Source organism: Mirounga leonina, unplaced genomic scaffold (genome assembly GCF_011800145.1).
Source record: "Mirounga leonina isolate KUSES-001 unplaced genomic scaffold, KU_Mleo_1.0 Mir_53, whole genome shotgun sequence".
Taxonomy (NCBI): Eukaryota; Metazoa; Chordata; class Mammalia; order Carnivora; family Phocidae; genus Mirounga; species Mirounga leonina.
In genome coordinates, this window is record NW_023270807.1 from 433,108 (window position 1) to 454,298 (window position 21,191).

General features: G+C 50.5%; 3 protein-coding genes across 3 annotated transcripts; 1 reads left to right on the top strand and 2 right to left on the bottom strand.

Annotated features, from left to right (window-relative positions):
* Nucleotides 1-165: 165 nt before the first annotated feature.
* PSMB8 (proteasome 20S subunit beta 8) lies at nucleotides 166-3,544 on the bottom strand. Its single transcript, XM_034991485.1, has 6 exons — nucleotides 3,326-3,544; nucleotides 2,408-2,555; nucleotides 2,102-2,213; nucleotides 1,528-1,657; nucleotides 980-1,184; nucleotides 166-489 (listed from the first exon to the last, which is right to left on the bottom strand). The coding sequence occupies exons 1-6, from the start codon at nucleotides 3,470-3,472 to the stop codon at nucleotides 401-403; spliced, it is 831 nt and encodes a 276-aa protein (XP_034847376.1). The 5' UTR covers nucleotides 3,473-3,544; the 3' UTR covers nucleotides 166-400.
* Nucleotides 3,545-4,690: 1,146 nt separating this feature from the next.
* TAP1 (transporter 1, ATP binding cassette subfamily B member) lies at nucleotides 4,691-12,776 on the bottom strand. Its single transcript, XM_034991482.1, has 11 exons — nucleotides 11,961-12,776; nucleotides 11,337-11,451; nucleotides 11,055-11,185; nucleotides 10,079-10,284; nucleotides 9,446-9,643; nucleotides 8,236-8,364; nucleotides 7,891-8,079; nucleotides 6,918-7,091; nucleotides 6,510-6,672; nucleotides 6,086-6,222; nucleotides 4,691-5,315 (listed from the first exon to the last, which is right to left on the bottom strand). The coding sequence occupies exons 1-11, from the start codon at nucleotides 12,556-12,558 to the stop codon at nucleotides 5,103-5,105; spliced, it is 2,253 nt and encodes a 750-aa protein (XP_034847373.1). The 5' UTR covers nucleotides 12,559-12,776; the 3' UTR covers nucleotides 4,691-5,102.
* On the top strand, nucleotides 12,738-18,625 carry PSMB9 (proteasome 20S subunit beta 9). Its single transcript, XM_034991486.1, has 7 exons — nucleotides 12,738-12,869; nucleotides 13,030-13,217; nucleotides 15,561-15,628; nucleotides 16,581-16,712; nucleotides 17,372-17,501; nucleotides 17,743-17,884; nucleotides 18,445-18,625. Exons 2-7 carry the CDS (start codon nucleotides 13,188-13,190, stop codon nucleotides 18,570-18,572), a joined length of 630 nt encoding a protein of 209 aa, XP_034847377.1. The 5' UTR covers nucleotides 12,738-12,869; nucleotides 13,030-13,187; the 3' UTR covers nucleotides 18,573-18,625.
* The last annotated feature ends 2,566 nt before the right edge of the window (nucleotides 18,626-21,191 follow it).

Consider the following 21,191-nt stretch of genomic DNA (forward strand, 5'->3'; position numbering starts at 1 on the left):
TGAGGCCATGGAGAGATGAGTGTGGAAGGAAAACCCAACAGAAATATTTGGTGAGGCCCCATTTCTTCGGTTGGGGTTCGGGTCTGTTCTCAGGGAAAGCGTCTCTATTTCCTGCCCCCGCCCCACAACAACCCCAGCCCCAAGCCCACTCAGCCACAACACAGAGGCATTTATAACCATTTTCCTTTATTGTGCTTAGTGGGGCACCCAGAGGTTGGGGTAGGGGGAATGCTCCTTGAAACAGAGAACACGCAAAAGGGTAAACTCCACCCTACCCCACTGGCCACTGGTTCTCCCCCTCAGGGCTCAGGTTAAGGCTCCCCTCTCCTGTGGGGTGTAACCAGCCCAGGTTCCTGAGTTGTCCAGGCTCTGCCAGAAAAGGCGTGCCTAGCCACCGCGGTTACTGACTGGTCTCCCGATACTGGAGCAGCAGGTCACTGACGTCTGTACTTTCCACTTTCACCCAACCATCTTCCTTCATGTGGTACACTGTGGGCAAATGAGAGTGAACAGGGAGTCACCTTTCACTCCAGCAAGTTCCTGTTAATGGTGTTATGTGGAAGGTGACAATAACATACTCCCAAACATACGCTCAACACATACTTGTTTACTACAACTTCAGTGCCCCCCTTTGGATGCTGAAAATCTCTTCCCCATGCCTGGGTAGCTCAGTCAGTTAAGCGTCTGACTCTTGGTTTTGGCTCACTTCAAGATCTCAGGGTCATGAGATCGAGCCCGCATCAGGCTCCACACTCAGGATGGAGTCTGCTTGAAGTTTCTCTCCCTCTGCCCCTCCCCACACTCGCAGGCGTGCTCTCTCTCTCTCAAATAAATAAATAAATCTGAAAGAAAGAGAAAGAGAGAGAGAGAGAGAGAAAGAAAGAAAGAAAACCTCCTCCCTACCACTTTGTCTCCTCTAACTCTCCCAATCTCGGATCCCCCTTCCCCACCCAGGGGTGTGGTAGCATTGGTCTCTTACTGTTGACAACACCTCCGGAATAGCTGTCTCGGTGGGTGGCATAAACAATAGCCCTGCGGCCCAGTTCATAGGCCTCTTCAGGGCTAAGATCAGGCCGATAGCCACTATCCATGACCCCGTAGGCATAGGTGTTCCCACTGCCAGTGGAGAACATATTTCCTGAGAGCCGAGTCCCATTTGCATTCACATAGTAGAGTCCAGGACCCTATAGGAAGCAAGAAGTTTCCCAGAGGGAGTTTTTAGCCATAAAAAGTGGATAAAAGAATAAGAATTACCTGGGAACATTTGAACCAGGACAACATTTTAGTAACAATCATAGACCTTTAGGGGGAAAAAGTGGGAATCGGCTATTTTACCCAAAGGAACAAGCTTACAAAATAATGGTCCACATCTAGACCCAGACATAATAGCCCATGGATATGCTGGAACGGTTCTATAACCCAGTGTTCTATGTGCCACGCATCTTATAGGGGAGGGCGTGGGAGTGTACGATGGGGAACCGGTCTCTTATCCGTCGTGGGGGAATAGGGAGAATGGAGAGCACCCACCTTCTTATCCCAGCCACAGATCATACTGCCCATGGAGAGGTCCATGCCTCGATACTGGAACACCATGTTGGAGAGCAGTTTGGAGGCTGCTGACACTGAGATTCGCTCCCCGTTCCTCAGGTAGTACAGCCTGGGTACAACAGGGTGGTGGGGGCAGCGGACTCAGAGGTGGCAGGAGAAGGCTAGCTCTTGGAGCAGCCCACTTGATGTGAAGGAAATAATTAAAGACATAAGCATTTGAGACAAGTAGTTTTGTAGGATCTAAGGATCAGGGACAGATTTGGAATTTAAAGTATCCAAATCATATAAGAAATCCTAGCAAATGACACCATCCCACCAGGGTTGATGACGTCAGTGCTAAACAGCCGACAACTTACCTGGCTTATTGGCAAGAGTGCAGGCTGCGATTTGGGAGAAGGTTTTCTAATCACCAAAAGGCTGTTTTGTGAAATACTGCATTAGCACCAAGATGCTACATTAGCCCAGGGGGAAAGGAGGAGGAACAGTGATCTGGAGGTTCCAGGATCCACGACTGACCACAGGGCTTAGGAGGGAGATAGGAGGCCTGGCCTACCTGCACTCCTTGGCCAGGAGACGCTCCCAGTACTGACAGTCTGCAGCACAGCCAGACATGGTGCCAAGCAGGTAAGGGTTAATCTCAATCACCTTGTTACTCCTTGAGGTGCCTGGAAGAAGATGGAGCTTTGAGAGAGTTGGATTGACCCCACAGCTCTCCCAGTGTGTCTGAAATCAATTATCTGCTTCTGCTTTGGTGCAGATGTGGGGCTCCTGCTGAGAGAGGGGCCCAGCTCCCCAGATTCTGCCTGCTGGTGCGCGCCCACACGCGCGCACACACACACACACACACACACACACTCACAAATATAATTTCCAGCGGTAGCCCGAGAATCCACTGCCACAATCACTCCTTGCTGGAATTTGAAGGCCAAAGTGGTAGTGCCATGGTTCATCTCAATCCGAAGCTTCCTTTCTCCATTCCCACCAAGGGACTGGAAGAATTCAGTGGGCTAATGAGAGAGAAAAGGCACAGAAAGGGACACTGAAACCTTCTGAAACACAAGGCTCCAGGAAAGGTTTCACAAGAGTCTGGGAGTGAGGAGATGGGCAGAAATTCTCCAACCATTAAAAACTGGAACAGTTAATAACCAATCTCTACCAGGATATGACTTGGGAGAGGGAAAAGAGGAAGCACATGACGCCAACCTTTTCCATCTTCCAGCAGGATAGATATGAAAGGAAATCAATGCTAACCATAAGTAAACATATTAAGGGCGACTTTAATGGGTGTTTTTTTTTTTTCCATTCATGGGTCATGTAACACTCTCGACCCGTTTTATTAATAATATCCCCAAGCGATGACCCAGACCTAGACGAAGTGATTGAGCCAAGACACACAACAGTGAGTGGCTGAGAGGAGGCTAACAAAGTTCCCCGGTTTTCCAAGGCACATGAGAGTCCCAGGAGAAAGGCTTCCTGATTGGTGATTCGTGATTCGTGATTCCTGTGTGAGGAAGAACTGGCAGGAAAGTTCTCTTGTCTCCCTCCACCACATCTCTAGCTCTTTGCCCTAATCTGACTTTCTAACCCTCAGGCGGTCAGCCCCCGATTCCCACGTGGCCTCTTGCCTGGCACCGGGCCCTGGACGTGGCTCTCCTTCACTAAAGGATGGCCCCCTCTGGGTTTCCCGGCCTCTAGGTAGTCTCAAGGAGGACCCTCCCTTCCTCTGGGCCCTCCTCCCCGCCTCCCCTCCAGCCCGGATTCTCTTTACAACCCCGACCTGCATTCCCCGGGGGAAGGCGAGCTCCGGAGATCGCAGAGAGAAGCTGTAGTGTCCTGGGTCGGAGCGAAGCTGGCTTTCCAGGGCCGGGAACGCGCAATCCTTCCGCTGCCCTCGGGGGGCTCCGCACACCTCCAGCAGCGCCATTGTCGCCTAGGACCCAGAAATCGTCGGAGGAGGAAGCGAAAGCGAAAGCCCGCAGCATTAAGGGGAGGGAACCAGAATTTTTTCTACATCCCCCTGCCCTTTCCAAGAAGAGGCCAGTGGGCGACTGGAGACCAGGAATATCATACTGGGAACAAGTTTCTCTGCTCCGCCCTTATGTTAGTTGGTGAAAGGATGGGTGATGACAGACTGTCAGAAGAAAAGGAGAAAGAGAGGGAGCGGCTTCGAAAGCCCCCTTGGTGCTGCGATTCCAGTGAGAGACACCAACACGCCGCCGGGTATCTTCTGGAACAGTTACGAAGTGGGTATGGGGTTGTATCGTCTAAAGGCTTAGCCTCAGCCTGAAAGCTGCAAGTCAGCAAGAAGCTGGGAGTAGTTTCACCTCCGGGGCTTGGGGTGTTCATAGTAGCATCATTTTATAAAAGTGGGAGAAAGAGGAGTACGTGGGGGCAGAGAGGCTTGAGGACAGGTTCTGGGGCAACCGGCAACAGAATATACCCACAGTGTGTGAGGGAAGGAGGCACCAAGGAGAGGGCGCAGTCTCTGAATCTTTCGACTTAGTCCCTCAGGGCCTCTCCTGGTTCAACGGTCTCCCTAACCTATAGCCACCCACAAGAAGCGCCCTTTCTGCCCGCACCTCCTTGCAAGACTGTCGCTCCACTGAGCACTGCGGAAAACTCCTCTAAACTCCGCCTCTCCTTGCAACCTCTGTTGGCCTAAACTGCCCGGCAACCGTTGACGTCACACACCGAGGCCCTCCCAGAATGGAAGAGATTTGACAACCCCGCCCATTACCCTGAAGTTACTCCGGCAGGTGTCACCCCTGAGCCAGGTGAGCTCCCCCGGAAAGGACCGGGGCGGGGAAGGTGGTAAAGTCAGTTTCTCGGTCGGCGCGCTTGCACTCCCTCTTCCGCTAGCTACGCTCGACCTCCATTTTCCCCCTCAGAAAGGCCAGGACTCCGAACTGCAGCTGCTAGTGTTTGGAGGATGCTGTATCCCACTCCGGCTCATCCTCAGGGGCCGACGTAGGGGCGTGGGAGAGTGGAGGAGGCAACCGTAGGAAACAGACAACTTAAGGGAGGATATGGCCCACTTAGGACTGTGAAGCATTGAGGCTGCTGAAGGAGGGAGACAGCAGACTCCTGAAAAATTCACTGCAAAAGTTGGTGAGCCATTCGGTGCGCTGAAAACACGAGAAACCACAGTACAAAACACCAATTTTATTATAAATATCAAGAATGCAGAGTGTGCTTATGGGCCGGCATATGACTTTAGTCATATTGGAAAGTAGCTGATCTCCCCCTTTCTGTATATTCTAAAGTTCTCATTTCCAGGGTTCCACACCAAAATCCTGGCTCTGAACCCAGTTACACGAAGAAGTTCTAAACCCTGTTTTCTTCCAAGAAATCTGCATCATCAAGAGGAGTTTGGAGAGGGGGCAACACTCGTGGTGGAATTTCAGGCATCAGCTAGTGAGTTCTGTCCTAGGATGTCGCTCCTCCTAGAAGCAGCTGCCTACCGTGCAGCTCTGGTAAGCCATTTGTTCCCAAACTCTCCACTAGAGACGGGAAAAGAAGGGAGGGAGACGGCATGTGCAGGTCTGAGAAGTCTTTCATTCTGGAGCTCCTGACCCGCCAGGAGCCTGCATCATGGTCCAGAAGCGACCCCTCCTCTCCATGAGCTGCTGGTGGGTTCCTGCTTCACAGATGGAGCCTCCTTCCAGATAGAGGATTTGGTCAGCCTGCTCCAATGAGCTGAGACAATGGGTGATGAGAAGCACAGACCGAGAGCACCGTTCAGGGCTTTTGTATAGGAGCTGCTCCACCTGAGAAAAGACACAGACTCTGTCAAGAGCCCAGGGAGACAACTGTGTTTCCAGAGCCCGGAAAGCTTTCACCAGGGTCACTGCTACCTCTGCCAACAACCCCAAGGAGTCGCAGATTCTCGTTCCGAGTGCTTGTCTGTCCAGCCTTTGATTTGTTAAGGGCTATTTACATGAGGTGGTAACAGTGGAATAAAAGTAAGGGCCCTAAGGTGAAACCCATAAGAAAAGATTGAAGGGTATCGAATAGTCTCTCCTTTCTACCTATAAACTGGGAATTTTATATTCTGTTTTCAAGAAATACAACTTAGTGGTAAAAAGCATGAACATTCAAGTCAGGCGGGCTTGACTTAGGGTCTATGCTCTGCTACTCAACAGCTCAGTGACACTGAGCAGGTGGTTCAGCCTCTCTTGGCCCCCTTTTTCTCATCTGTAGGATGAGGATAACAATGCCCAGCTCACAGGCATTCACGATGAATAAATGAGTGAGATAATACACGGAGAGGGCCTAGTTGCATGTCTGGCACAGAGTAAAAGAGTAAAAGCTCAATAGATATTAATATTATTAGGATGGCCTTCTTATGTTTGGCTTCAGAGATTCAAAGTCTATAGATAGTGTCTTTGAATTGGTTCTAAGCATCTTGGGGAGCAGCTATTGGGAACTGAGAATAGCAAGGACTGGTTTGGATAATTATGTTAGTATAAATAACATGGGATGAGGGAAGGAAGGAAGAATGGAGGGGATATAGTCACTAACAAAATGTCCCTCTCACCCGTAACTGGCTGTCTGCATCAAGGGCACTGGTAGCATCATCCAGGATGAGTACACGTGGTTTCCGGATCAATGCTCGAGCCAAGGCCACTGCCTGTCGCTGACCCCCTGATAGCCGGCTCCCAGCCTCTCCTACCTCTGCGGAGACAAGAGCCAAGGTGAGGGCTGGATAACCACATGTGCCTCCACGTGCTTGCCTGTGTGTGCACGTGGGCGCACACTCACACATATACACACCAAGGACTGATGGATGCAGCTGGATAGGGAAGGTTCTGGAAAGGTGACAGAGTTCTGAGGATGTGAGCATGAAGAAGCCATAGGTACAAGACCCTACAACTTCAAACTGATGTCAGCAGGTTGGAAAGAACTACAGAATAAAGGTCTCGGTAAAGATGTCCGGGTGAGGATCTGAGCTGAAAGAGCACCTGTGTTATAGCCCTCAGGGAGTTCAGAGATGAAACTATGGGCTCCAGACACCATTGCGGCAGCTATGATTTCCTCCATAGTTGGCTTCTGGACCAGGCCATAGGCAATATTTTCTTGAAAACTCCTTCCAAATAACTGTGGCTCTTGTTTCACTGCAGCCACCTAGGACAAAATATGATGAAGAGTCAGAGAACAAGGAGCACAGGAGTATGGTTATCTAGAGACTGATGACTCCAAATCTCTGCTGAAAGCATATCACAAAATTACACACTCTCTCTCCTGACTACACCCCATCTCCACCCAAGGTCTATCATTCCCTGGCCCTCCTCTCAGAGTGCTCGGTTAGGGTGTTCAGTGATGTCCCCTGCCCTCCCCCCTGCCCCCGCCCCCGCCATCTTCTTGCTCACCTGTGTGTGCAGGTAGCGGTGCTCGTATTGGGGAAGGGGCTTCCCATCCAGCAGCAGCCTTCCCCCCGTGGGCTGGTACAGATTCTGCAGCAAGGCGGCCACTGTGCTCTTCCCGGACCCATTGGGCCCCACCAGAGCCGTCACCTCACCGGGATGTAGGGTGAACGTCAGCCCCTGGAGGCCAGAGAATCAAAAAAAAATAAGAGACAGGGGCACCTGGGTGGCTCAGTCGTTAAGCGTCTGCCTTCAGCTCAGGTCGTGATCCCAGGGTCCTGGGATCGAGCCCCGCATCGGGCTCCCTGCTCGGCGGGAAGCCCACTTCTCTCTCTCCCACTCCCCCTGCTTGTGTACCCCTCTCTCGCTGTGTCTCTCTGTGTCAAAATAAATAAATAAAATCTTTAAAAAAAGAGAGAGAGAGACAGCCTAAGGCCTCTAACCTTAAGGCTGTCATTGTCTTATTACACAGTAGGATGTCTTACCCAGGGAAGAAAGGGGGGAAATGGGAAAATACAGCAACTCCTATCCTCCCACAGGCATAGGTTTCTGTTCCTCAAGGATGATAGGTCCCCAAGGAGTAGAGATGGAAGACAAGGCAAAGATCAGAGCAAAGACCAAGCACCACTATGTCACACACTTGATATCAAATATCATGAGAAAACAGGAAAAAAAAAATCACATTCTAAATGACAAATGGAACGAAAAGGAAAAGATAGTAGAGACAGATTTTGCTTCAGCAGGTCCTTAGGATGTGAGACCCTTCTCCCTGAGAGCCTCTTCTTCTCCCATTCTCCTTACAAATCCAAAAGGTTCTTGAGTTTGGGGCAGTTGTATGGAGTAGACGGTGCTCATCTTTGCCTTTGAGGGGTTAGGAAGGATCTATCTGTACCTCGTGTACAGGCTGAAGGCAGGAAGAAAGTTTAGGATGGTAGAGATGAGAGTCAGGCTGCTGAAAAACAAAGATCGGTAGGTTTACCTGCAGCACTGGGACATCTGGACGGTTTGGGTAGGCGAAGGAGACATCTTGAAACTGGACAAGGCCCTCCAAGTTTAAGGAAGTCAACACACCACTGGCAGGACAGCGAGGAATTCGGTCCAGGTATTCAAATATTTTCTCTGAGGAGCCCACAGCCTTCTGTACACTGGGGTAGGTGGAGAGCAGTGCCTGGAGGGGAGGTATGAGTATTGAGAAGGGGGAGAACAAATCTGCTTGCCAGGGTGATGTGATATGAGAAGGGTAAAGAATGGAAGGAAGGTGACACAGACGGTGATGGGACCTAAGAAGGAAAAGCACTGGGGAGTGAAAATGGAAGGCTCTCACCTCAACAGCTGAGGTGAACTGGATCTGGTAGAGAATAAATGTGACAAGGTTCCCGCTGCTTACAGCCCCACTTGTCACCAGATGCCCACCGATGTATAAGATTCCCACCTTCAGCAGCATCCCTGAGATCTGTGGAAAGACCACGGAGAAAAGGGATTGTGGTTGAAAAATCTAGAGGGGGGTGCAAAGAACTAGACTCATTAGCATTACAGAGATATAAAGTCCCTTTCCGCCAGGTAACAGCAGGAGGCTCCACTGGGGGAAAGGGAGCATGCACCATGGGGGCTCCACAGGGGGAAAGGGAGCATGCACCATGGGGGCTCCACGGAGTCTTGCTCAGCTATGCCATAGAAGTCATCACTGTCCTCCCCATCACCACTATCGCCTTGTGTGCAGAGCACTTGTTTGCAGAGCACTCTTCACAAAAGGCTTTAAATGAATATAATGTCATCTAATATTCATAGCAAGAACCCTATAAACAAGGCTATACCATCCCCACTTTTTTAAATGAGGAAACAGGGGCGCCTGGGTGGCTCAGTCAGTTGAGCATCCAACTCTTGGTTTCGGTGCAGGTCATGATCTCAGAGTCCTGAGATTGAGCCCCAAGTTGTTGGGCTCCCCTCTCTTTATCCCTCTGCCCCTCCCCCTGCTCATGCTCTCTCTCTCTCTCAAATAAATAAATCTTTTTAAAAAACTAAAAAATAAAAATAAAATGAGGAAACAGTCTCGAGAAAGTAAGTTATTAGCCCATGATCACAGAGCTAGTAAATGGCAGCATTGAGCCGGGAATTCCTGAATGCTGCTCTGGTTCTCTTTCAGTGACGGAAGAGATGCCCCTCATCCTTGGCTTCTGCTGTTCCCTTGGCTCTCACTAGCACAGCCACATAGTCCCACATGACACAGGCCGGGTGCAGGACTTTATGCCTCAGGGCTGCCTGAGAGGCAAAGGAAGGGCCTGGGACTGAAAGACACGGCACCTCCCTAAAAGGGGGGCTGGATGGATTCTGTGTACCATGGTGACAGGAAGCCATCCGGCAGGTCTAAAAAGAGGGAGGCAGTTAGGAACGCTGAGCGCCAGGTTGCTGAGATGAGAACACCGAACCAACCACTGCTCGGTGGAGGAGGCATGTGGAGCAGGGTCATGGAAAAGGGAATGGAGTCGAGGTATCTCGGGGACAAGGGACTAGGCATTCATGTCCAGGTTGCTCACACTGATGGTCCAGAGGTTGACTGCATAGGCCAGAGCTTCCTTCTGGTGGAGGGTATTCATATCCTGCAGCTTTTGGCTAAACTTCTGGGCCTCAGCCTCCTCGTTGGCAAAGCTCCGGACTGTGGGCATAGCTGACAGCACCTCAATGGCCACCTGGCTGGACTCTGCCAGAGCCGTCTGCACCCGGGCTGCCAGCACCTTTGGAGACATGGACAAGGGATGTCACACGGGCTTGGCAAACCACCAGGGCACTAGTACCTGAGTTACCTAGTTGGAGGTTAAAGGTGAGAGGAGGCAGATGCATGAAGGAAAGAGAAAGGGGCACAGTTGTTCTTTCTGGATACTAAAGGGGTGCAGAGCAGAGGAAATTATTCAGAAGGGCCATAGGGGATCATAATCTTGAGACTGGTGATCATGTTCATAGAGACAGATTGTGGGTGGAAGGTGGAAGAGAAGACACAGAGAGTATGGAGCTCAACACTGAACAATCTGGGAACATGGGCTACAGGGACAGGGAGTGCTGTGAAGGTGGGGTATCAGTGAGGGTGCCAGGAAAGAAAGCTGAGAGGAATCAATTCCACCCAGTCTGGGACATGAAGGTCTGTGTAGGGTGAGACAACTCCCTGGACATACCTGGTACCATTTTCCCAGCTTCTTAGGCAGAAGGAAAAGCAGAGGCAGGGTGACCAGGGTGACCATGGTGAGTGGCAGTGACCCCCAGAGCATGAGCCCCAAGAGACACAGCCCCCGCACCAGGTACCACAACAGTAGGCTCAGCTTCTCACTCAGAGACTCACTCAGGGTGGATGTGTCCTCTGTCACCCGAGAAGTGATGGCTCCTGCCAGGGTTTGGAGAGAAAAGAGTGGATGAATGAGAGGCTCAGAGTGGCGGGAGGGACTAGCAATGAGCCAGGGAGAGGAGCCAGGGGCAGGGGGCGGCAACATGGTGTTCTGAGGAGGCTGAGGAAAACAAGGTAAGGGGGACAGGGGAGTTTAGGGATCTCGGTGCAGGCAGAATGAGTGTTAGAGAGTAAAAACCTGGCGAAAGACTTTCATTTCACCTATAAAGAAATTGATGCCCATATGAATTTCCATTTCTCTGACACATTTCTGTCCCGTAAAGAGCATGTATACCCCGTGCTGCACAACAGAGGCAAGAAGAGCTTAAGGTGGTCATATAACAGAGCTGGAGAAAAACAGAGAGTGCTGCTAAAAAGCAGTCCAGAAAACTCTATCGATTACTGGGCTGGGAATCAACCCCAAGCTCAACCCTATCCATATGTGACCATGCCAGTTTCATCATTTAGGGTCTGGGCCTCAGCTTCCTTCTCTGCAAACTAGGCAGTTGGACTCTGTGATCTCAAAATTTCCAGGTTTGAAATTCTATAGTTTCTATCTAAATATACACATAGGGATAAATTTATGGAAATTTAGATGGAAAAACTAGGTTTTTCTGAAGGTAACGGCTATAATACTCGAGGTATATCAAGAATAAGAAATGACAATGTCTATGTGAGAAAGAGAGAAAGATCAAGGTTATAAGTAAAAGAGGATATATGGGGAAAATAAAGAGTATATAGATGTGTAATGAAAGAGTTTCAGGACACACCCGTTTGGTTCTGTTGGAAAAACTCTGTTTCCTGGCGCAGGACAGCCCGAAATACCTCTCCCTGCAAGTGGCTGTGCACACGGCCCATGGTGCTGTTATAGATCCCATCAGCCACGAACTCCAGCACGGCGCTAGAGAGAGATGGGGAGAAGAAGGATCAGGGTGTGTTCAGGGGACAGAGAGAAGGTCCCAAAGAAGTGCACTTTGGACAGCAGCCCCAACTTCCAGATCCCTCTTTTTCAGGGTCCCACATTCTCAGCCTTCCATCTTCAGCCCCCAGACCTGGCTGTGGTGAGAATGGACATGAGCGTTATGTTCCGTGTGAAGGCAGAAGCTGTCCCGTCTTGTAGAATCCAGTCAGTGAGGTGACCGGTGAAGAATGGAATGGCCATTTCCCCTGGAGAGGAAGAGGAGGGAGGGGTCAGTCACAAATATCAAGTCTAAGCAGATCAGTTCCAAGCAGACTGCTCCCCCTCCCCCACCCCACTCTTTCTCGAACCCGTCACGGGTATCCTGGAGGGCCCCGGCAGAAAGAGGACACTGAGGACCCAGCCCTGCACCTGAACCCTGGAACTCACGACCCTGAGCCCCACCAGACCTTCAGAGGTTTACACAGGAAGACCAGAGGTCATAGGGTGTGCTGCCCAGAAGAAAGGACTTGCCCAAGGTGGCTAGCGAAGCAACGCCTGAAGCAGCACTGGAGTCCAGCACTCCTGACTCCCACCCAGTCCAGGGCTCTTTCCTTGACACTGGAGTAAGTTTTCTCACGACCAGAGCTCGGTCGCCTTCCCCTGGTCCCCCGGTCCATTTCCCAGACCCCACACTAACCGATCGCACTGACCATTATTACTATGATCCCTGCCCGGGCCCCTAGTGTCCGTCCCTCTGCCCCTGCGTCCCTCTTACCAAGACTGGAGAGGACCAACAGGACCAGCAGGAGCCGGAGGCGTCGTATCTCTGAACCCAGACAGCCTAGAAGTCGGCGCACCGCGTCTCCTGAACCCCCGTGACTTTCCGGCGCCCAAAGTCCGCTGAGCTTATGCCACATGGCGGCTGCGGGCACTGCTGCCAAGTAACTGAGGGCGAAAGCATCCAGGCGACTTCCCCAGTGCAGGAGCCTGGAGCTGTCAGAATCCCTGGGAACTCTCCACGGGCGCAGCTCTCGGAACAAGGCCAGTCCCGGCAGGGCCAAGCCCAGCGCCGCCGCCAATGGCTGCAGAGCGGCCAGCCATCCCCGGACTCCTGCGCTTTCCCTGCCGGAGCCCACCGTTGTCCGGAGAACACCACGGGCCCCCAGCCACAGCACAGCCCAGCGGCTCAGGCCCACCACCCAGACCCGGAGCAGGGGCAGCGCGGTGGGGACCAGCACGGAGCATATTCTGGGGAGCGCCTCCCGGAGCAGCACCCAGTCGGCGAGAAGCAGCAGCAGTACCCCCAGCCACGCCGGGGAAGCTCGAGACGAGTAGAGGCAGCCGCAGGGGCTGGGGGACCCTGAGCTGGCCATGGGCGCGTGGGTGCTGCCGGAGGTCGCGCCCCGGCCTGGGACTCCCCGCTGTCGGCGCCGGGCCGCAGGCTCCGGGTGCGGTCCGAGACTGTGCCCGAGAGAGCGCTGAGACCCGCGGCCGGGAGAGGGGGGCAGGGCGGGCGGAGGCGGGGATCCCGGAAAGTCCCAGGGCCGGCTGTTCTGGCCGCGCTACTAGAAGCGGGCGGTTTCGCGGAAAGAGAAAACGAAAGCGGCAGCCGGCTCGGTAGATCCGCCCCGCTGCAGCATGTTGCCCGCCCAGGCTATTTTGGGAGAAGGCGCGGAAATCAGAGGTGAGGTTCTGGGGAGCAGCCTTGCGGCTCCACCTTCTCCATCACGCACACTCGTCGTCCTTCCTTTCTTGGCTTCGTCTCGCGAATTCCACTTGTCGGGACGTTTTGACCCCAGCCTCCGGTCTTACCCCAGCCTCTTTCGTCACCTGTCTCCCGGCAGATCTGTACCAATTAGGTTAGCGCCGGGTGCGAAGCCTCCCAGAGAGGACCCAGGCGCCCCCCAGCGGGCGCGGTGAAGCCACGGGACGGGAGGCACGCGCGGCCCGCGGTCCCAGGTCGGAAACCAGTGCCCCAGGCGGCAAGCGGCGCGGCGCCGAGATGCTGCGGGTCGGAGAAGTCCACACTGGGGTAAGGAGTGCGGGCTAGAGGTTTAGCAGAGAGCTGGAGGGGGTGGAGCGGCAGGGGGACGCGGCAACTCCGAGGAGTGAATACAGGGGCTGAAAGAGTGAGGAGGCAGCTTGTAGCAGCCAGTGGTTGTAGAGATTCCCTGCGATGAAGACGGGGCATCCCTATTCTGAAGGGGGTCACGTGGGAGTCCGCCAAGGGACTGGGCCCGCGAGGCGGGTGGAGAAGGGGGTGCTGTGGCTCTTAGCTGGAGGCGTCAAGGGGAAGCGGCTCTAAAGCGCTTTCGCTTTCAACTCTGGACTGGAGAGAGGGGCTGGTTAAATCAAGGGAGGGGGTCGGAGAAGGTGCAGATTGATGAAGAAATGGTGCCCTGGGTGAAGCAGGACAGCACTCGGGCGAGGAGAATATGGGCAATGATTGAGAAGGGACTGCTGGGTAACTCATAGCCCCAGCCCTGATAACGGGGGTTCCTTGTGAGACGGTGGTGTCCTTCCCCAGCCTGACCCAGGAAGGCTCCCACCTGGCCCGGGGGCTGCCACGTTCCCTTCCCTGTGTCCTTCCCGCCCACTCCCACCCGCTTGCCCAGCTGGGCAACTGAGGCTGTCCGCAGGCCAAGGCTGGCTGGCTTCTGCTCCCAAGCTACCGCCACCACTCTTGACTTGGGGGCAGCTTTGTTTTAGAGGAATAACCTCTAGAATGGGGCTGCCCTTTCTCAATGGCCCTCAATTCATGGTAGATCAGTATGTCAGAAAGCACACTCAGGGCAATGGCCCTGGGGTCCGGACTTACCTATGGAGTGATGAGAATGCACTAAAACCATTTGTAAGGTAGAACATCTCCCGTCACTGCCAGAGGAGCAGTGGGAAATAGGAAGCAGAAGTCACAAGAGACGGAAGTTAGGCCTGGGTTTTAGTCCCAGTCTGCTATTAATTCTGGGTGACCTTCACAAGTCAATCACCTCCTCCATGATTCAGTTTTCCTCATTTGAACCAAGGATCTTTGAGGCTCTTGCCAACTCAACAGGAGTAGAAAACATGTAGCTTTATCCCTTTCACCTTCTTTAATTCTTTTCCTTGATTTCTTTTCGTGACCTGAAAAAGTGAGCTCAAACTCCCCAGGCAAATCCTCTCTTGGTACAGATCTCTTCCCCCTGGCTACTGAGATACCTATTGACCTCTTGATCAGAATTCCTTAAGTGAGGGGCTCCTGGGTGGCTCAGTCTGTTAAGTGACCGACTCTTGATCTCAGCTCAGGTCTTGATCTCAGGGTCCTGTATTCAGGTCCCGCACTGAGCTCCACGCTGGCCGTGGAGCCTACTTTAAAAAAAGGGAAAAAGGGCGCCTGGGTGGCTCAGTTGGTTAGGCGACTGCCTTCAGCTCAGGTCATGATCCTGGAGTCCCGGGATCGAGTCCCGCATCGGGCTCCCTGCTCGGCGGGGGGTCTGCTTCTCCCTCTAACCCTCTTCCCTCTCATGCTCTCTGTCTCTCATTCTCTCTCTCTCAAATAAATAAAGAAAATCTTTTAAAAAATAAAAAATAAAAAAAAAATTTAAAAAGGGCGCCTGGGTGGCTCAGTTGGTTAAGCGACTGCCTTCGGCTCAAGTCATGATCCTGGAGTCCTGGGATCGAGTCCCGCATCGGGCTCCCTGCTCAGCAGGGAGTCTGCTTCTCCCTCTGACCCTCCCCCCTCTCATGCTCGCTCTATCTCATTCTCTCTCTCAAATAAATAAATAAAATCTTTAAAAAAGAAATCCTTAAATGAAACCTTTATTTTAAACCATCTCGTGTGTTCCTGGCTGCTTCCCTCCTTATTTAATGCATGACCCTGCTAACCACCACGCCCCTTGATGTTTCTGCTATTTAATCAACTGTGTGGGGTGGAGAATTAGGGGCCAAAAAAAGACTTGAGCTTGTTTCCCAAGGCCACAGTAGCCTGCTTTGTGTTGGGTCTGTAGCACATCCACACACACCACGAGCACAGGTGGTGAGGTCGTTCACTTGTGGGGCTGCCTCGTCCGCCAGTGCTTGGAAGCACCCCCCTGAGCCACATGTCTGCCTCTCTCTCTTTATAGTGGGAAGAATTTGACTTAGGAAGGTTGGGGCCCAGGGATAGGATTCTTTCCATGTTGTGCCAGGACCAGGCTGTGACATTCCCCTGCGGCTGGGAGAGGAGATGGAGAAAGTGGAGGGATGGAGGGGATATCCTGTCCTGGGAGTCCACTCTGGCCTAAATTGCTGTATGATCTTGAGCCGGTCACCTCCCCTCTCTGGGAATGTTTCCTCATCTGTAACATGAGGGAATCAAAGTTCATCCTGCTCTGACATTCCATCTTCTGTTTCTCTGCAGACAACCATCATGGCAGTGGAGTTTGACGGAGGTGTTGTGGTGGGTTCTGATTCCCGGGTGTCTGCAGGGTAAGTACCAGTCAAGGTGAATGCTTCTGGAAGGAAGCCAATGGCCCCAAATACAGATTTTTCTTACCCATTCATGAAGATACTGGTAAAATGGAGTTTTGCAGAAATTGAGTTAGGCTTCCAGAAGGGCCCCTCTAATGAGATACTGGGCAAGTGCTTGGGTCCCTGAATTAGTGGAGGAGAATCTGGGGCCTGGATGCTTATGTGGCCTGTCCCTGCAGGGATGGGTATAAAAGAATAGGGTATGAGGAGGTAGGACACAAAGGTTTTAGGGGCTGTCCTTCCATCTATATTTAGAGATAGAAAAGATGGTTCAGGGGCGCCTGGGTGGCTCAGTGGGTTAAGCGTCTGCCTTCGGCTCAGGTCATGATCCCAGGGTCCTGGAATCGAGCCCCACGTTGGGCTCCCTGCTCAGCGGGGAGCCTGCTTCTCTCTCTGCCTGCCACTCCCCCTGCTTGTGCTCTCTCTCTTTAATAAATAAATAAAATCTTAAAAAGAAAAGAAAAGAACAAAAAGATGGTCCTGCCAAGCAGATATTCTGGTTTCTCATCCAGCACACATAATTTTGTCTTCTCCATCCTGGCCAGTTTCCCCATATGCAAAATGAGTATATGGGATTAGGTCAATATTACTTACTTTATGTCCCATAGAACACATAACTTCCTCAAGATGGGTGTAGCAAAGAAAAATTGCTTAAGAACATGATTCTTCATTTACTATTTTTTGTCTTATTATAAAGTCTAAGCCTGAAAATAAGTCTAATTTTGATAATTACCTGCAGTGTTTCATTTATTTGAGATGATTTTTTTTTTCTTCCTGTTTTAATCCAAGTATTAAATTTCATGGGCTCCGGGGCTATTCTCTTGTCAAATAACTTTGTGAAACACTGGATGATTAACCTCAAAAATTCTGGCATTGTTAATGTTGATGACTGCTGACTCCTTCCCGGCAGAGAGGCGGTGGTAAACCGGGTGTTTGACAAGCTGTCCCCACTACACCGGCACATCTACTGTGCTCTCTCTGGTTCAGCTGCTGATGCCCAAGCCATGGTTGACATGGCTGCCTACCAACTGGAGCTCCACGGGTATGAAGCTTTGGGGTCCTCAGGTCCACATTCACCAGAGTTCTCCCCACCAGCCAACCCTGAGACAGTGTCCCGTTCCAGGAACGCTGCAGTGAAAAATGAAAAATTCTTGTTTGCGCTCCTGTTTTTATTAGTGTTGAACTGGCTCTTGAATCTCCAACGTGGCTTCCGCCTCTGTAAAGTGGAGATAATTAATAGTACCTACCCTATCTCACCCGACGGTTATTTTGAGAATCAAATGATATATGTGAAAATGGCCTGAACATTGTAAATCACGGTCCCACTCTAAATAACGAGAAAGAAGATGATGATGTGGCCCACCATGTATCAGGAAGTTACCGGGTGAGAAACCAAGGTCATTGGTGCAGGAGTAAAGCTTATCTGCTTTTACCCACATGGGCACGGCCCTTGCAGCTAAGCGTTGTATAATTGGGGGATGGGTGGGTGGGACAGAGTAAAGGAGGGGAACGTTGAATCTTCTTACTGGTGGGTGGTGTGAGACTAGTCGCCCTGTCCATGTGGGAGAGGAGCTGGAGTTTGAACTATTGCAACCGCAGGTTTCAGGTTTCACGTGTCACTTGGCAGGGATGATGGTAACAGCACAGGTGGGTGGAACTTCAGGAAATTATATTGACCCCTATTACTAACACTTCCTTTAGGTTGGAACTGGAAGAACCTCCGCTTGTTCTGGCTGCTGCCAACGTGGTGAGGAATATCAGTTATAAGTATCGGGAGGACCTGTCCGCGCATCTCATAGTAGCCGGCTGGGACCAACGTGCCGGGGGCCAGGTGCATGTCTTCCTACGTACCCCCTCCCTTGGTGTTCCCCACCACCTGATAGGGGGAGATAGAGGTTATATCCTTCTAGCAATGGGTTCCCAGGACACCGCCTCTGAAAGCAGAGTATAATCTCAACCGAAGGGAGTAGGAGATGGGGGGCTTCACTGCAGAACACGGAGACACCCTGCCTGTCTCAGTGGCAAGAAGAGGACTGATGCTTCCATAGTCTGACCTGAGGAGCCCCCCCTAGGTGTATGGAACCCTGGGAGGAATGCTGACTCGGCAGCCCTTCGCCATCGGTGGCTCTGGCAGCACCTATATCTACGGCTATGTGGATGCAGCATATAAGCCGGGCATGTCCCCTGAGGAGTGCAGGAGCTTCACCACAGATGGTAACTAACCAAGTGGGAGGGTACCCAGGGAGGGTTTTTAAACCTGGGAAGGAAGGAGAGTATGAGGAACACGGTGAGGAGTACATGGGTGACCGTTTAATTTAATGTCCAAACTGGAACACTTTTGAGAGGGAAAGGGAGCAGGACAATGTTAAACTAGATGGGATTCCAGGACCCAGGGCAGAAACCAGGACTGTTTTGAGTACCCCAAATCAAAATATACAGTTACTATAAGAATCAGGGGTGTGCTGGAGCTGGCTTGGGTGAGCTCATGAGAGCCAACTGTTAAATATCCAAGAACTCATGAGCTGCTTATCTAGCTATTTGCAACTTGAAATCAATCCTGGTGGGAGTTTTGAGACCATGGGTACCAGGAGATGTTACATATAAAGGCTTATTTTTTTTTCAAGTTGATTTACCTGCACACCCCTTGATACGTGTCCCTAGGAGACGGGTTTTGGGGTCTGAGAGGTAGTAAGCATATGAACGGGAGAGGAATGTAAAGATTCCTGAAGCTAAGTCATTCTCTCTCCCCCTCTTCACCCTGAAACTCTCTGCAGCTATCACTCTGGCCATGAATCGGGATGGCTCTAGCGGGGGCGTCATCTACCTGGTCACTATTACAGCTGCTGGTGTGGACCATCAAGTGATCTTGGGTAATGAGCTGCCAAAATTCTATGACGAGTGAATCTTCCTCAGACCTCCCTTCATCATTTTGTAATAAACTCTCTCAGACCAGAACCTGGAATGGTCAATGGAAAATGGGAGCTCAGGGAGATGAAGCTTAGGTGAGGGGGCCTCTTCCCTCCCAGATGTTAGATACCCTTTCCATAAGGTGTTCATTCATATTGGAGATCAATACATGATAAGTGTATAAAATTTGGGCATTTGTGAGTTTCAAAGAATAATAATAACCAAAACATTGAGCAAGGCATTAGCTAAATGCTTATAAGCTTTATCTCTTATAACCCAAACAAAAAACCTTTATAGATTAGACTACTAGGTCTATTTACGGACAGATGAAGGCTTAGAAAAAGTAAGTCCCTTAACCAAAGTCATGGTGAATTCAAAAGCTGAAAACTGGGATTTGCTGTTTGTTTGTTTGTTTGTTTGTTTTACTATATGCCATTCTCCCGCATAAAACATAAAACTTTCCATTCCCTCAAGCTTCATATATCATGTCCCCCTTGAAATCTGCGATAATTAGCCCAGCATAGCAGTTAACACTTAGGAAGTCATTAGCAACTGCCTGAGTAACTTGTTAAACAGGCTAAGTTCTGGCCCAGTTTTTGCCATGCATTTCCAGAGTGACAGAACAAATTATTCCCCTTCTGTGAGCCCTTATTTCCTCTTCTGTCAAATGAAGGCGTTGACTTCTAAGGTGGTTTACAGTTTGAATAGTCAATGCCATTTTGCTCGTAAGTAAGCAGTTAAGAGGTATATTTAACAGAAATCATAATGAGCTCCCCAGGAAGCTTTTGTCTGCTTTTCTTTCTGGATCTCAGGCTTAACATAAAAATTCAAAGTACCCTAACACAATGCTATGCCCTTGGGAGCATGTGTATTTTTTGTGGGGGGGAGGAGCAGAGTCTAAAATCATAGAGACTTGAGTTTTTTCTAGCCATGATATTTAATTTACTTTGAAGGTTAAAATAATAGTTTAAGGGGGCTTCTGGGTGGCTCGGTCTGGTAAACGCCTACCTTTGGCTCAGGTCATGATCTTGGGGTCCTGGGATCTAGTTCCGCGTTGGGCTCTCTGCCCAGCGGGGAGCCCGCTTCTCCCTCTCCCTCTGTCTACCGCTCTGCCTACTTGTGCTCTCTCTCTCTGTCAAATAAATAAATACAATCTTTTTAAAAAAATAAAATAATAGTTTAAGAGCCAATCTCTCCCACTGATCACAACTAGAAAAGCTCTGGAAAGCACACAAAAAGCAAGTGCTGAAGGACTCTGGAAAATAGACAAAAGCATGTGGGTCATGAGAAGAGCCAGAGCTTGGAGAGGCAATGCTCCCTCTGGGTGATTTTCAATTTTTTCTCTCTTTCATCTCCCGGCTTTGCCCTGAGAAGTCAGGCTTAAGGTGCAAAGCTGTAGTGCCCTAAACTGCCAAGAGAAACACCTTAGTCGGTTCTGACCAAAGGAAAGGAGGAAACAGAGAAAAGGGGCCCCTGAGGGCAGGAAAGTGGAGGGGGTTTCCCACATGAGGGAACTGGAAAAGGGGATTCCTTAATTCTAGGTTGGAACTCTCACAAGTACCCAGTGACCCCTGAGCTACACACATGTGAGGAACACCCAAAACAGCCCAGCACAGACTTTGAGAGCCAAACTAAGATTTACGCCTTTACAATTAGAAAGCTGTCTTTTTCTTTATTGACCAAAGAATCGTGTCCTTGTGTCCCTCATTCCAAAAAGCGCTAATAGCAGCTCACGATTTAACAAAAAGGAGAAGAAGAAACTGGGACAAAGAGAAAACAAAGCTAAGAAATAAGTAAAGCCCAGGGGTCAAACTAAAATACAAAATGAATATCTTAAAAAAAAAAAAAAAAGGAGTACAGGAGCTGTCTTATACTGGCCAAAAGGAGCAAATTGTAAAATATTCAGGAATTTTGAAAGACAGTTGTTGACCATGGGTAGCTTCACATTGGCCTTGATGGAAGTATTTATTCTACAGAAACCAGGAATGTTACATGTCAGAATTTTGGGGGGGGGGGTTTTGTCCCCCAGAGAGCCAGTTTAATAGGACATATTTTCATCACCCAGCTACAGATGGGTAAAAAACAGCTGGCTCTGAGCTACAAAAGCGAAGCCAAGAAGGAAAGGAAATTAGGTATGAGGTTCAAAAGATTCATTTAGGGGTGCCTGGGTGGCTCAGTCGTTAAGCGTCTGCCTTCGGCTCAGGTCATGATCCCAGGATTCTGGGATCGAGCCCCACGTCGGGCTCCCTGCTCGGCGGGGAGCCTGCTTCTCCCTCTGCCTGCTTTGCGCGCTCTCTCTCTCTCTCTCTCTCTGGCAAATAAATAAATAAAATCTTTAAAAAAATAAATCAAAAGATTCATTTAAAAAGGTACAGCATAGGGAATATAGTCAATGGCATTGTAATAGTGTTGTGCAGTGACAGATGGGAGCTACACTTGTAGTGAGCATAGCATAACATATAAACTTGAGAATTCACTATGTTGCACACCTGCAACTAATGTAACATTGTGTGTCCACTATACTTCAATTTAAAAAAAAAAGATTCATTGAAAAGAAAAGCCAGGGGCTGCTGGGTGGCTCAGTCAGTTAAGCATCCAACTCTTGATTTCGGCT